Genomic DNA, 15,289 nt, shown 5'->3' with positions numbered 1-15,289 from the left:
GCAGAATACTGTCACTCACAGCAAAAGACAGCAGATAGAGCGAGATACATTTTTAATGGACCGTGAAAAGACTACAAGAGATTCAGAACTCTGCTGCCAGACTACTCTTGCAAATCATACCGCAAGACCACATCTCACCTGCCTTGAAAGCCCTGCATTGGTTACCGGTTGCCAGAAGGTCCACGTTCAAGCTGCTTTGTATCACCCACAAAGCAATACATGGAATTGGACCGCTCTTCATCAGAAATAAAATCACCAACCGTATTCAACAAAAGAACCTCTGCTCTAAAATGGCACCGCCTCAAAATCCCAAGATACAAGAAAAAAAAACCATGGGAGGCACATCCTTCTCTGTTCAAGCAGCCCAACTATGGAACTCTTTACCCCCCCCCCCCCAACATAAGATCCACAAACAGACACCTTATCTTCAGAAAACTGCTCAAGAATTGGCACTTCCCCCACATAAGCACCATACGCAAACAAAAACAAAACAAAAAAATCCTTCACTCTCCTATCCCTCCACTATCCCTTTTCAATCAAAATAACAGACCAACATGTTCACTTCTCAAATTTCATATTCCACTATACTAATTCCCCATTAATACTGTGTGGGTCCCAGAGTAGCATGCTACTTGCCAAAAAAGCACGTCAACACCTCAGAGGTAAGCAAGCATTATATAAATGCAAACCTTTTTCCCTCTTCTATCCGCTACCTTTCTCTATCCAACTGAATAACACATCCAACAATCAAACTACTTTCATATTTCACTATACTAATTTTCAACACTAATCTTTATGGGTTCCAGAGTAGCATACTACTCGCCAATAAAGTGCTTCAACACTCCATCAGGGTTACAAGCGCTATATAAATGCAAACATTTTCCCTTTTCTACCCCTCCCCCAACCCTTCTCAATCCAAATAACAGAGTAACATATCCACCACTCAAATTACTTTCATATTTCACTATACTAGTTCAACACTAATCCTTATGGGTTCCAAAATAGCGTGCTACTCATCAAATAAAACAAAAAAAACACTTCAACCCCCATTAGGGGTAACAAGCGCTATATAAATACAACCTCTTACCCGCTTCTATCCTGCCGCTACCCTGCTCTATCCATATATCTGAATAACATATCCACCACTCAAATTACTTCATATTTCACTATACTAATTTTAAACACTAATCCTTTTATGGGTTCCGGAGTAGTGTGCTACTCCCCAGAAAAGCACTTTAAACCCCCTTTGGGGGGTAAACAGCGCTATATGAATGCAAACCTGTCTCCCCCATCTATCCCTCCACTAGCCTTCTCACTCCGTATTATTGACTAATATCCACCACTCAAATTACTTTCATATTTTACCATACTAATTCACCACGAATCCTTTATGGGTTTTCGGAGTAGCGTGCAACTGACCATCAAGGGTAACAAACGCTATATAAATACAAACCTTTTTGACTCTTCTATCCTTCCGAATCAAAATAACTGACTAACCTATCCACAACTTTAATTACTTTCATATTTCACTATAGTAATACAACACTAATCATTTACGGGTCCCGGAGTAGCGTGCTACTCGCCGAATAAGCGCTTTGAGTGCTACAGTAGATGGGGCAAGCTTCCAGAAGACTTCAGTTTTCCGAAGAGTTCTTATCGCGCACCCAGGAAAGGGAGAGGAGGCGGGAGCAAAGACAACTGCTCGCGCGCACTTTACACTTGTGAGAAAGTGGCTCTGTATATACTGTTCCCAAATAGGTACAGGGTATACTGTTCCCAAATAGGTACAGGGTATACTGTTCCCAAATAGGTACAGGGTGTACAGAGTCCACAGTCCCCAGAGGTTTGGCAGAGGCTAAAGTTAGAAATAACCTTACTCTCTAAAGTGGTAGCTTGGTCGAGCAGTAAGGCAGTATCGGAGGACAGTAAAGCATTTGTTGCACACACTCAACCAGCAAATGGTCTCACACACTCAATAACTGAACTCTAGGCCAATGGTTTATATATAAAAAATATATGCTCGTTTTATTTTAGAACCAACAATAGGTATTAAAATATACTTTCTCAGAATGAAATGCTTCATATAAATACTTTTGCAATATGCAATTGACTTTTGTAGAAAGTTACAAGTGGTTGCAATAGGCAACACAATTTTAAACACAATAATGCATTGACTTCAATGGAAGTTTAAAGTTATTTGCAACAGATTACTTTTGGAATTCCAGGACTGGATCCTATATTCAGTCCTGGGTCAGTACTTAGAATCAAGTGATAAAAGTAATTACTGTGAGGATTTTTAGACAATATTTAGCTATTTTAAAAGTTGACACTTAGAGAAAATATTTCATAGAAAACAGTCAATGATTCCCTATGGAAGCAAATTCAAGTTGCAGGTATAGTATGTTCTCGTTACTTTTGTAATCCAGTACTGGGTACCTAGACTCAGTACGGGGACCTTTATCCAAAACAGGTAAGCAATTACGTTTTCAGAAGTGATCCGATTTTTAAAGAATATTTAAAGTTTGCAGAAATTGACACTTAGAAGAAATTTCACAGAGAAACAGTCAATGGTTTCCTATGGGCGAAAATTGGGTTACTGGTAAGTACAGCTGTAAGTATTTTTCAGAGTTAGTGCTGGGCACCAAGATCCAGCACTGGGAGCTCACCTAATAGCAGGTGAGTATTTTCGTTTTCGTTACTCGGCTGATTTTTGGTGAATATGTTGAGATTTGAAAAGTCCACACTTAGAAGAAATTTGAGGAAAAAGCCAGTCAATTCATTGCACCATATGTAAGACTTCGGAGGTGGATAAGAGACCTCCAATCCCAGACCTGAGAGATGGAAACATTTGCTCCAGACTTAGGAGCTTTATGGAACCTACTATTGGGTAGGGATAAAGATACACCTGAAGATTCTGATGCAATAATACTAGCCACACGGTGTTGAGAACTAGTTCTCCGTAAGACGCAGACCAGAGTCCCATACTCACCTGACCTCACCATAACCGTGCTCGGATGCTTTCTCGAGGAGCAACTCGGGTGGGACTCGAGGACAGGTAAGTAGCACGAGTGACAAGAATAGGGGATACCATTTGAGGACTTCAGAGAAGGGTATAACCTGCCCCAGGGACATTTTCTACTGCATGCAGGGATAGTTGCGGTGATTAGAGCGCATTGGAGATTGGGACCTGATGAGCACCTTCCGCATGCCACTTGGGGAGGTAGAATCAAAGCAGTCACATGCCTATATGTGGCCCTAAGTAGAGATACGACACAACCACTGATTAAATAACAGAATAGCTATACGGAACACCTGAATATCCCTATAGATGATAAATTCTGGGGAAACGTATTGAGGAGGATCCCCAAATCCTCAAGAAATGGTTGTGTCCGGCTAATTCATGTTTTCATATTGCACAGACCCTACCTCACCTCTGGGAAGATAAACAAGTTCTTCCAGAGGGATGATGCGAAATGTCCGAGCTGCGGAGAGGTGGGTGCGGAACTACTACACATGATGTGGACATGTCCTGGGCTACAGACCTTTTGGGAAACAGTAGCAGCCACCATTTGTGTGGGGGGAGGGGAGGTGATAGATTATCCTATCCCACCCACTCCTGCTCGCTGTCTATTGGGGCTGTTCCTACACAATGCTAAGAACTAGGTCACTAGTCGATTTCAAGACTTGGCCCTGCCTAAGCGCGAGATTACGCGACATTAGAAGTCTAGGAGAGTGGGGGGGTGGGGAGGGGAGGGAGCATGGGGTGACAAAGTCTCACTTTCAAGGATGAACTAGAGAAATGGGCGGACTGCGAGGGGAGGATACTTCAAAATGCCAAAAGAGGGATTGGAGCGAGCTGGGGCTTGGGAGGTCCTGGTCAGTCTGAAGGAGCCTGAATTAACTTCAGGGGAGATGACCCCCGATGGGAGTGTCCCCACGAGGTACCCCGGAACCAAGAGCAGGAGGAAGTAGGAAACAGGGCTTTAGAGAGGGTATTCTGATCCACTCCAACATTAGAAGGTGGCAGAGAGGGGAACTGCTGGCCATGGGAGTAGGCCACGAGGATTATATTCAACTGGCAGCCTCACGGTTTCTACTGATACAGGATGACTGCTGGAGATCTGCTGGGGGAAGGGGAGGGAAGAGGGGAGTTGGGCTTTCGGATAGATAAGGGGATGTGTAGTTACACCAGTACCATGTAAAAATAACTATAACTGTAGATCAGATGCAATAATGGTCGATATGATGCAACTCCCTGTTGAAAATTACTATGGTAATTTAATGGATACCAAATGTGTTACTTGAAACTCCAATAACATGTTTTAAAAAAAGATTTACACCATGTAAGACATCACAATTTACACCACTGCTTGAACCACAACTTGCACCGCCCTTTTGTGCTCAGTTTGACGTAAAACATGTGACACCAATGACCTCATAAAGGAGATCAACCAGGACATCAGTGATGACTTCACTACATTGATGAAAAGCAAAATCTTTTAAACATATTCAACAATAAAAAAGTAAAAAGGCTTGAAACAAAATAGAATTTGCATAGCACCACTATGTCAGACACAGACTCAAAGAAGATTACAGACACTCTCAGGGACCCAGTTATGCACTACATCACTCAAAAAGACTCTTACAAAAAGAAATAGGGCGACATATTCAAAGTCCGGACACCATTTGTAGGTTTCCAAAACTTCAAACACTTAATCGCACAGTCACAGAGGTACACTCAGTACCAGAGTACATAAATTGCACTACAACACTCTCTGCTCACACACAGTCTCGAACTCAGTGGCAGAGGCGCATTCAGATGATATTGGCACAACAGACTCAGATACAAAGATAAGCATGAAGACAATGTGAAAAATAGTTCTAGACACCCACACCAACACTATAAAACACATGTAAAAGTAACAGAGAAGAAGCACAATATGGACGTAAAATGAATTTATCATACATTAACAATAAACCTGTGGCCATGCAGAGAAGACAACACTGACATGGAAACACTCCGAATGGATACGACACCTACAATGAGGTCATACATTATGTATGTTGTTGAGGTCACATGTGATGCCATTCACAGCACAAGTTGAAGGCTTAAGTTATAGTTTGCGCCACAAACCATAAGTAGCAAATTCCAATGGTTTATGTGTAAGCCAGAACCCTGAATATTTTTTCAGTAAATTTAACCTACTTACAATCAGACACAAATAGTGTTCATATGATTGAAGTTACTCATGTGAAAATAAAGTTAGCGGGATGGCTGGCCGTGTGGGGGGTGGGGGGCATGCAAGGGGAGGTAGGAGAACTACATTCCGGTTTAACCTTGTTAAAAAGATCTTTATCAAACATGTATGATTAACATTATGCCCCCTAATTTCATGGATAAGAACAAGACCACAGAAATTAAGCTTCATTTTACCTGAAACTTTGCTCACTGAACGTCCTGTAGGAGAATTAGCGTCCTCAGATTCTTCAGATGAGTGGGCTAAAAATTCATGAAGTTTCTGCACCAATTTGTTTAACTTGCTTTCACTGTCAAAACAAAACCATCATATTGATTTAAAAACAGCAACTGCCTGAAATTATTAATACAAGGCATTGTTAAATAGTTTAATATAAAGCAGAGTTGACAACTCAACCTGTTATTTTGTTCACATTTAGTCAATGTAAAAATGACATCAGAACTACAAAGAGATCATTAATGAATTATATAAGTTACCTGTGAGGCCTTTACAGCAGTCCTAGAATTACTAGAGTATTTTTTGGGTGTAGATCCATTTACCACTGGTGACCAAAGGCCACCAATACCACACTTCATTGAATAACAAAGTTACTTGGGGTATTTGACCCTTTAGGTAAAGCTCAGTTGAGCATTCAAGGCTTGCTGCAAGAGGTGTAGGGGGTACAAGCTTAGATTCAGCATCACAAAGCAAATATAACTCAACAAATCAATTGTCTTCACAAATAGCACTTTAACTGAGAGAAGTACAAAGCACACTCACAAATATGGAGAACAAGCATTGGCATAGCCAATAGTTCTCGCCTTTGGGACCTTATATGTTTTTAGTCATGCAGCACATTATTCTGGGTGCTGAACATTTGCAGGTTTTACTAGGTGTAGCACTGGGTGGGAGATTGCTTACCTGCTGAGTATTTCTGGTAATCCTGTGCTGACCCAGACAAACATTCAGGATAAAAAGGTGAGGAAAGCCCCACGGTAAGTCCAACCGCTAGGTTGTTAGGTACTTGTCTACCCTGGAAGCACAGTACTACACTGCTGCACTTTGGGCTGTTACAGGGACTTTTAGGAGACTTTTAGAAAGTATAGGATTAGATGTAAGTAAGTGATAAGAGCTCACCCGCAAAGATGGGGCAGAACTTTAACTTTTGTGGCTAGATATAGAGCATCTGGTGGCGCGGTTGGAATAGAGTGTGTTTTTGGTTTATTCATTTTGTTGGTAGTTTGTGATACGATAATATACCATTTTTGGAAAGACTCCACCCCAGTGCCTACTCTTTCCGGGCGGGAGTCTGAGCGGACACCTGATGGTGCTGGGCACTGGTTGGGGTCTTGCTGCTGGCTGGACGCCCTCACCCTGCGATCCTGTTTTAAAGGGTGGTGGGGTGCTGTCGGTGTAGCCTCGGACGTCGCCTGTGGATGACAGAAGGCCGAGAGCCTGGAGCGGGGATTCCCAGGCCGTGTTTAATTTTCAACCGCCGCTCTGCGTGCCTGGGAGAGAAGAAAAGTTCATGAAGAGAGGGGTCCAGCCGGAGAGCGAGGCGGGCACACTGGCTAGCACAAGTCTGATTATGAGAGGAAAGAGCAGGCGAGGCACTTAAACGAGGGGGAGAGAGCAAGAGTGAGGTGGAGGCTGTGAGACTAGCAGTGGAGACGGCTGGGCACGGGGTGGTCAGAGAATACGGAGTAGTGACAGTCACAGCACGAGGACATGTGGGCGACCGGGTATACTCGGCAGGGGACAGGCGAGACGGGCTGTGATTGGTGGGGACGAGACAGCCATGCTGAAGAGATTCCATCAAGGGAGAGGAGACTGCCTACCTTAAGAGGCGGGGACAGCGGGAAGAGGGTAGAATGTGTGCATTTCTCTTTGCAGTTTATTTGTGCAGTTTTACACAGGGCATAGGAGCTCTACGCAAGTAGTGAGAGGTAAAAGCGAGACAGTGGAAGACTTCAAATGCATTTCTTCAGCAGTTTGAAGAGTAGAGGGTTACAGAAAAGATGAACAAGCTCGAGTGCTTGAAAAGTGCAGACACGCGCGCTGCCACGCTAATTGCAAACAGATGGCCCCTGCTCGTTCCCGCAAGGTGGATACAAGCACGAGTGCATGAAAAGAGCTGACCGATTTCTAAAGGTCATCTCCTAGGCTCGACCTAAAAAAAAACTTCAACGTACATGAAGCTTTTGTGAAAATATGCTTCAACTCCAAGGATAGCCATGCAATCATCAGGGGTCTTCAAATGCCCATATTGCAAGACCTCAGGATCGGGACAGTCAAGGGAAGGGAAGGGAAGGAATGCTGGGATGGACCATTCTGTCCCACAGTCCTATGTGGCAGAAGGGACAAATGAACCGAACTTGTTGGTTACTCACGGGTGAAGTGGAATCAAGGGAAAAAAAGAGTAGATAAATAACCATTCCTATAAAGGGTGAAAAGAGAATAAAGATTTTATTACTGACACAGAGGCTAACCTTATTTCATGTTGTGTATTTGTAGAGTGCACAACTCACCAGGAGAGCATCTTTGAGCTGAAAGCTGGGGCACGACTCAACATCCGAACTTTCAGTTTCTTGGAAACTGTTAAGAAGAGAGGAGCTGGCTCTAGTACATAGGTATGGCAATACAAAAGAGTGCGTCATTATTGAGCATTCCGTCCATCAATTGTTCTTTAACCCCTTCAGTGCCCATGACGAGCTGGACTCGTCATGGGCCGCGGTTGCGCTGTGCCCATGACGAGTCCAGCTCGTCATAGACCCCGCCCGCTAATGCAACGGCCGGCACAGGGCGGGGAAAGGGGCGGGCACTGAAGGGGTTAAGCTCTTACGTGCAGGAGTAGGTCATTCCAGGATTTGGTAGACAAGTAGGAGAAAGAATGACCGCCAGATGTGGTTCTGCATGTACATTATACATTAGCCCACCGTTTCCCAAACTGTAGGTGGCAAGCAATTTTTGGTGAGTCGTGAAAGCCCAAGTAATAAAGATGCCTCTAAATTATGTATTTATCTTGTCACATTTGCGGCTCTTCAAAGCTAGGTTTTGTGACAAATTACGTTTTTTTTTTTTAAACAAGGAGGATTGGTTTTTACAGACTCCTTGTTTTGCTGTCAGAAAGAAAAGTAAAGTAAATTAAAGGAGAATTTTGCTGCCGTATGGAGCGTGAGAAAGGAAAGGTTTTAGGATGTAATTTTTTGTACCACAATACATTGCAAAACACCTGTAAATGAACTGTACACATTCAGCAGTTAGGACAACAACAAAAAAGTAAATTTTTTGATCATTCTGAAACCTGATGGAAACAAACAATTTTATAAGATCCAAACAAAATCGAGGCACCTTACTTAGTGACGCACAAAATATACACACTCCTCGACTCAATCTCTACACATAATATTTTATATGCAATATAGTTTTAGCAGTAAAACTATATGTCTGTGCTAATTTAGTAGCCATTTCAATGGAAAATGTGCTGCCTGTATGAGAACGAGCTACCACACAATTCTTTAGTTACACTAAAAAAAAAAGAAAGTCCTGCTTTATGTTCATTAAAAGTTAATGGTTGCAAAGGTTTGTTATCCTAAAAAGTGGGTCATGTTCTAGCACAGGGAAGCACTGCTCTAGACTCTAATGCTATTCTTCAGAAGCACTAAATAGTACTTTACAACCCCCCCACACCTCCCAAAAAAAAGAAATTGGATGTATTTAATATTCTAAATTCACATTAGACTTGAATAAATATTTGTATGCTGCTAAACGTCAACATTTTTAAAATGTCATCTTCCTCTAATCCTTCGAACCCATGTATGCCCAAACTCCTCTAATGTCATCTGCGGTTATGCAAAACAGAAGAAAAACAATCCAGTGTTCTACTGAAACACAAATTCTTTATCTCATAAATCCCCCACTCATTTTATTAAATGCAAGGAACCCAATCACGTTACAAATCCACATGGAAGAGGCGGGTGGGATGTTAGCATCTAGGTCTTTTATAAAACAGCCGATTCGAGAGACAGTTTATAAGAATTGCCATTTTATTGCAAAACAGGGGGCCAACACTGTGCTTGTTCAGAGCCCATCAAGGCAGCACTTGCGACATGTTAAACAGGCTTCAAATACAACCCAGCAAAAACACCAACATTAAACCACTATGTCACCTCCAGAATCAGTTTCATCATGTACAATTCAGCCCCAAAAGTTGCTACTTCTATAACAGAATCCTTAACAGGATCCAAACCCCTCTCCATGCGCCAAAGAAACTAAACATTTCATGCACCCTTAAGAAAGGTCCCCAACCTTTGGAAATGAAAGTTGGGATACTCAAGAAGGAGTCATCAACACCTACATTCCAGTCTCCTTACCATCATTAGTACTCTGAACCATCAATAGGAAAATGCATAACCGAATCTCCAAGTCTTGCAGAAAAGCATTTACTGCCAAGCTTCTGGATAAAGCCTGAAGTGGCAACTGACAGACAGAAGCTTCCTGAAAACTACTGGATTCTGCTTACAAATCGCTGTAGCCCCTTACATCTCAAGAATTCTAATCGTCTGAACGAGTGCCAAAAGCTGGGAGATTTGCTTCTGTCTTGAACTCTAAACAAAACGCTTGCTAGCACACATAACTGCATTGAATGTGTGCCTCCTAACCTGTTTGAAGAGCTTACAGTTGTAACACGTTTCGTTCTTAATGGCACTGAATACTTCAACAGACTGTTCATGAATCTTTAGCATAATCAAGGTGGATTTTTTTCCTCCAAATAACTGTCTTCCACACGTAGCACTAAGCCTGCAATGATCACATTTGACTCCAGAATGATATCTGGAGAAATGCCAAAAAGTGCTCGACTGCTCCAAGCTTCGAGATACATTAGCACAATTGAAGCATCACTTTGTCTATCCGATGCTTAAGCCTTTCCTAAAGCTTTCATCTTTTGTAACAATTCACGCCAACTCATTGCAAATCAATCACTTTCTTGCCTGACAATTTTAACATTCCCTGGACCATGCCCACTTGAAAACAGTGAGACAGCGTGGGGGGTGTGCAGTGTGAGGAGGCTTGGAGAGCGGCTGCGAGGAGCATGGGCACGTAGAGAGGCAGTGCACGAGCGTGGGAGCTAGGAGCACTCGGGCAGACCATGTCACGGCTGGAAGATTATTCACATGCAGTGTTAGGAGCCGCAATGGTATTTGGCTTCAAGCCTTCAGACCGCAAACGCCATCAATTTCGTGCGACCAGGGCCCAAGTGCCATGAAGCCAATGTGTTTAAAGAGGGCACTACACTCTGTTAGTTTATTCATACCGTCTCAAGCTCGATAGTAAGCATGGCTGTCTAAATAGAGTAAATCTTCAAAAGTGGTACGTTGCAAAAGGGTCTACCCCCACCCAAGTATGAACCAACTTACTTTCAGATGTGCGACACCGTGGGGCTGAGCACCTGAAAACAGCGGCGTTTTCGGGGGCGTGTTTTCTTTCTCTCCTCTTGCCATTGGCTGGAATGTTTACATTCCAGAGGAGAGAAAGAATCGAAAAAACACACCCCTGAATCCGAAAAGGACGGGGCCTGTTTGGAGAGACAAACCTCTTCTCCAATGGCTTACCAGCATTTAAGAGGCCAGCCAATGGAGAAGAGGTAAAAAAAAGGGGCGGGTTAAAGCCCCACTCCTAAACATTAAATCTCGGAGTGAGACTGCGCAAGCGCAGCCTTCGAGCCGAGACCTAAAAACTACCCCGCCCCCCAGCCCTAAAAACAAACCCAACCCCGCCAGCCCTAAAAACTACACCCAGCAGTTAAAAACGACGCCCAACCCCCAAAACCCTGCCCCAACCCCCCCGTTACCTAATTGCGTCCTCTCCCGATCCTCCCTGCTCCTGCACATTTGGGCAGCTAGACCGCGCACTGTGGTTAAGGCAAGCGTGAAAATGCCTCTGCCCGTGTTGTTCTGACAGTTTCCCTGGAAGTAGGCACCACCTCCCCTGAGAAGGGCAGCAGCCCCTCGTCATGTGAAGGGAAATTAACGGCCCAAGCACACTTCGAGAGAGGTTAGTAAACACTCCCCTTGTGAGAGTTAACGCGAGCACACATACACCTCTTGACGGTGTCACCGGCAGATGACAGCCCTCCACCCCCTGTAATGGGCAGCAGACACACCCACCAGTGATGGACTGCAGGCACCTCTTGTGAGAGGGGCAGCAGACACGTCCACCTGTGATGGACAGAAGGGGCCCCTCGTAAGAGGGTAGCACTCTCCGTGAGTGGTAGCACACAAATCCACCTGTGATGGACAGCAGACACCCCTGGTGAGAGGGTGGAACTCCGTGTGAGGGATAGCACCATGTCCACCTGTGACGTACAGCAGGCACGCTAGGTGAGACGGTGAAACTCCCTGTGTGAGGGATAGCACACACGTCCACCTGTGATGGACAGCAGGCACCCCTGGTGAGAGGGTGGCACCCTTCGTGTGAGGGGCAGCATACACGTCCACCTAGGATGGACAGCAGGCACCCCTCGTGAGAAGGTAGCACTGTGTGAGGAGTAGTGCACACAGCCACCTGGGATGCTTCAGTGAGGGAGAGGTTCACCAGCAGCTGGCAGACCTCTACCCTCCTGCCAGTGTCAGCAGGTCGTCCCTGCCCATGTGAGGGAGAGTACGTTAACCCTCAAAGAAGGCGCCATGCCTGACCCTCGGCAGATCCGACCCGGGAAGCTTTAATGAACTGTCCCAGCGCGGCCTGTGATTGAGGGGCTGGAACGGCAGGCAGAACAGACTTCACCCTCAGGGTGCCCCAAGGCCCCCACAGTGCTTGTGCACGGGTACCACTGCACTGTGGTGAGCCAAGGCTTGCTTGTGCGAGGGTTCAAAGGGATGGACAGCGGAGGGGCACCAAGGGTGCCCAGAGACTGATCACAGTCTTATTAATATTCAAAGAGCAAGCTCCCGATCTTGTGCAACTGATGGCGTGGCGGTAGCAGATAAGGAGGTGTTCAGATCCGAGCGGGCTTCGGCCCCGAGGGCATAGGGAGGACAGCGGGTACAGTCAGAGCAGAGGGCAGCTCACACCAGGACACGGTGCGCCCTCTCACATTACACTGGAGACTACTTGTGACACGAGAACACCAAGGCCAGCCAGACTCACACTCCCTTGGGAGGTTTCCTTTAATAATCCCGCAGTCTACCTTCACAAATGAAAGAGTGGACAGCAGAGGCAGACAGATCAACGGCCCCTTACGAGCAGGACAGACGCCATCTGTTCAAGCCCAAGAACCGTACATCTAAGAGTTAAAGCCCCCGCTTCCTCATCAGCGCCCCCCTCCCCCACCCCAGAGGCTGGTTGTGGTTAATGTGTTCATTACCAAGCTCAGAGGATTTCTTCCACCGCAAACGCCATCAATTTCGTGCGACCAGCAACTTACTTTCAGATGGGCGACACCGTGGGGCTTAGCAGCTGAAGGCAGCGGCGTTTTCGGATTCGGGGGAGTGTTTTCTTTCTCTCTCGAAAAAAAACACGCCCAGAGAAAACTTCGACAAAAACACGCCCCAGAATCCGAAAAGGACGGGGCTTGTTTTGCGAGACGAACCTCTTCTCCAATGGCTGGCCAGCATTCAAGAGGCCAGCCAATGGAGAAGAGGAGCGGGTTCAAGCCCCTCTTCTCCAAATCATTAAATCTCGGAGCGAGACTGTGCAAGCGCAGCCTTCGAGCCGAGACCTAAAAACGCAGGTGCAGAGACGGGTCCCTATTGGGCTCTCCCTTTTTGCCCTCTCCATGAAAAAAATAAATCCTAAGTCTGCAGCAGTACCACCCTTCACTGCCTTTGATGTAACTTCAAAGAGATTCGTTATAGTTCTTTTAAAGTCTCAATATTTCAGACCTGAAGCATTTTCAATATGCTACACTACGAAGGCATGGTTGTTGGTTATGTATTTTACGCAACTAACAACCATTGACAAAGCCAATAGTACTAGTTTGTAGTAAATGTAATTCTACTTGCTGTATTATATATCTGGATGTAATTACAGAAGTAGCATAATACCAGTCGGACGGCACACTAAATTTAGCATAGATTTTCAGTTTACGTCTTTTTAAGACACGCCCCTTTGAGAGGCACTCTGTTTTTTTAATCCCACCTAAATCCCTGTGCATAGGTCTAGACTGGTAAAGGTCTCGCTTCTGTGCATGAGTAACTCAACCAGTATTGGGTTTTTCGTTGTATTCTAGGATTTGTAATCCTAATTTATCAATTATGAAGCAGGACCACAAGTCCTAGAATGCAAAGAAAATATTTGCACACGCTGAACTACTCACGCACGTAACTAGGAAACTCGAAAGCTCTGTGCCTGCACGTGAATCAATGGAAGTAAATCAATGGAAGTATTTATCTCTTCCGAAGCCAGTGGGTGGTGTCAGGTACTCGGTACCTACTCTAGTGTAATTTGAGACAGTCCCACACTTCTTAGCACTGTTCCGAACAGTGACTTCTAAGCAGCAACCAAGTATTCTGGGGAGGGAGGAGTACCTGCATTTTTATATTTCAATTCCAAGCACTGTCTGAAATGACTAGTGATTGACCTAGCTTTTTATCTACAACATGACCACCTTCAAACAGATGAATGTAATGCAAACACCCCGCACACTCACAAATCCCGAAAGGTTAGTTACCTTAACCGATCACGTAAAACTGGAGGAAAAGACAGTAACCAACTTTCCACAAGGAGAGACCGTGTCCGAATCAAGACTGGTCGCCTCTGAAGTGACGTAGTTAGTTGGTCCCGCCCCTTCACTATCGACTCTGTGAGTGGACGGCAGTGTGCTGCCAGATGCAACTTCTCTGCCGCTACTGGCTGTAGCTTCTGCACTGTACGTAGGCATAGTTCTTGCGTATTACGAGTGCGCTCTTAAGCCTGAACCTGGGCGTCAGATGACTGCTCCACAAGTCTCACTTTCTTGATTTATTAACGTTAGTGATGGCACGGGATGCCTAATACAGAAGAGAACGCGCAAATTGTCCATGCAGGCTCCAAATTTAAAACACGCTTTTTAACGGGGATGACAGCGTAGCTAGTGCTGTCAATTGGACAAGTTACACTGCAAACTTACGAAGTAGGGGAAAGAGGCGGTAGAAGAGAGCGAGACTGGGATGGTCAAGGACAGGGGTCATTGAGAGCGTAAACTTACTTTCAGATGGGCGACACCATGGGGCTTAGCAGCTGAAGGCAGCGGCGTTTTCGGATTCGGGGGCGTGTTCTCCTCTTGCCATTGGCTGGAGGAGATAATTAGAAAAGTAGCAGAAAACACGCCCCCGAATCCGAAAAGGACGGGGCCTGTTCGGAGAGACAAAGCCTCTTCTCCAATGGCTGGCCAGCATTTAAGAGGCCAGCCAATGGAGAAGAGGGGAGAAGAGGGGCGGGTTCAAGTCCCTCTTCGCCAAAACATTAAATCTCCGGACTTCCGGTTCTGCCTTCGGCAGACCGGATGGTCCCGAGACCTAAAAATGACTTTAATCTGTGGATTGGATTTTATTTGTTTATGACAGAGTTTCTGTTTGGAACATGTTTTGACGTTTTCCCTGACATGTATTGTAATTACACGGAAAAAAATTCAATACTTTTGTCTGTTTATTTCATTATTATTCGGATTGATTTTCACAAATGAGCACAAAGATTGTGTAACTCTCTGCAATTGCAAATAAGGTTTAGGTGCACAGTGGGCAAGTCTCTTGAACTTGTACGAGGATTATATTGTTCAGGGTATGGGTAGACAGCATACCCACCACCATAGCACACCCGACAATTTTCATTCAATGTTAGAAAACTAAAAATAATATACGGAGTGCCCCTCTCTCCTCTTAAAATAGTTATTGTAGCACACACAGGTGTGTGCCATGTCGAATTTTTAGTTTGGTCTGCACCAAAACACACAGCCTGCAATGGCAGCATGTGGGTGAGGGGTCTCCGAAGGTGGCTTAATACATGCTGCAGCTTCAGAGGCCCTATCTGGTCACAAGGCCCTTGGTACCAGTGGTACCTTTTACAAGGGACTT

General features: G+C 45.0%; 1 protein-coding gene across 2 annotated transcripts in view; it reads right to left on the bottom strand.

Annotated features, from left to right (window-relative positions):
- ATRX (ATRX chromatin remodeler) overlaps positions 1 to 15,289 on the bottom strand; it is a 1,501,634-nt gene that overhangs the window by 1,450,712 nt on the left and 35,633 nt on the right. For both annotated transcript variants that reach the window (XM_085608236.1, XM_085608237.1), the window contains exon 2: positions 5,435 to 5,547. In XM_085608236.1, the coding sequence (XP_085464362.1) occupies positions 5,435 to 5,547 (113 nt within the window). The remainder of the gene's footprint in view (positions 1 to 5,434; positions 5,548 to 15,289) is intronic.

Source organism: Triturus cristatus, chromosome 5_2, assembly GCF_964204655.1.
Source record: "Triturus cristatus chromosome 5_2, aTriCri1.1, whole genome shotgun sequence".
NCBI classification, from domain to species: Eukaryota; Metazoa; Chordata; class Amphibia; order Caudata; family Salamandridae; genus Triturus; species Triturus cristatus.
The sequence above is the reverse complement of the archived record's forward strand: the minus strand, read 5'-3'. Positions and strand labels throughout refer to the sequence as shown.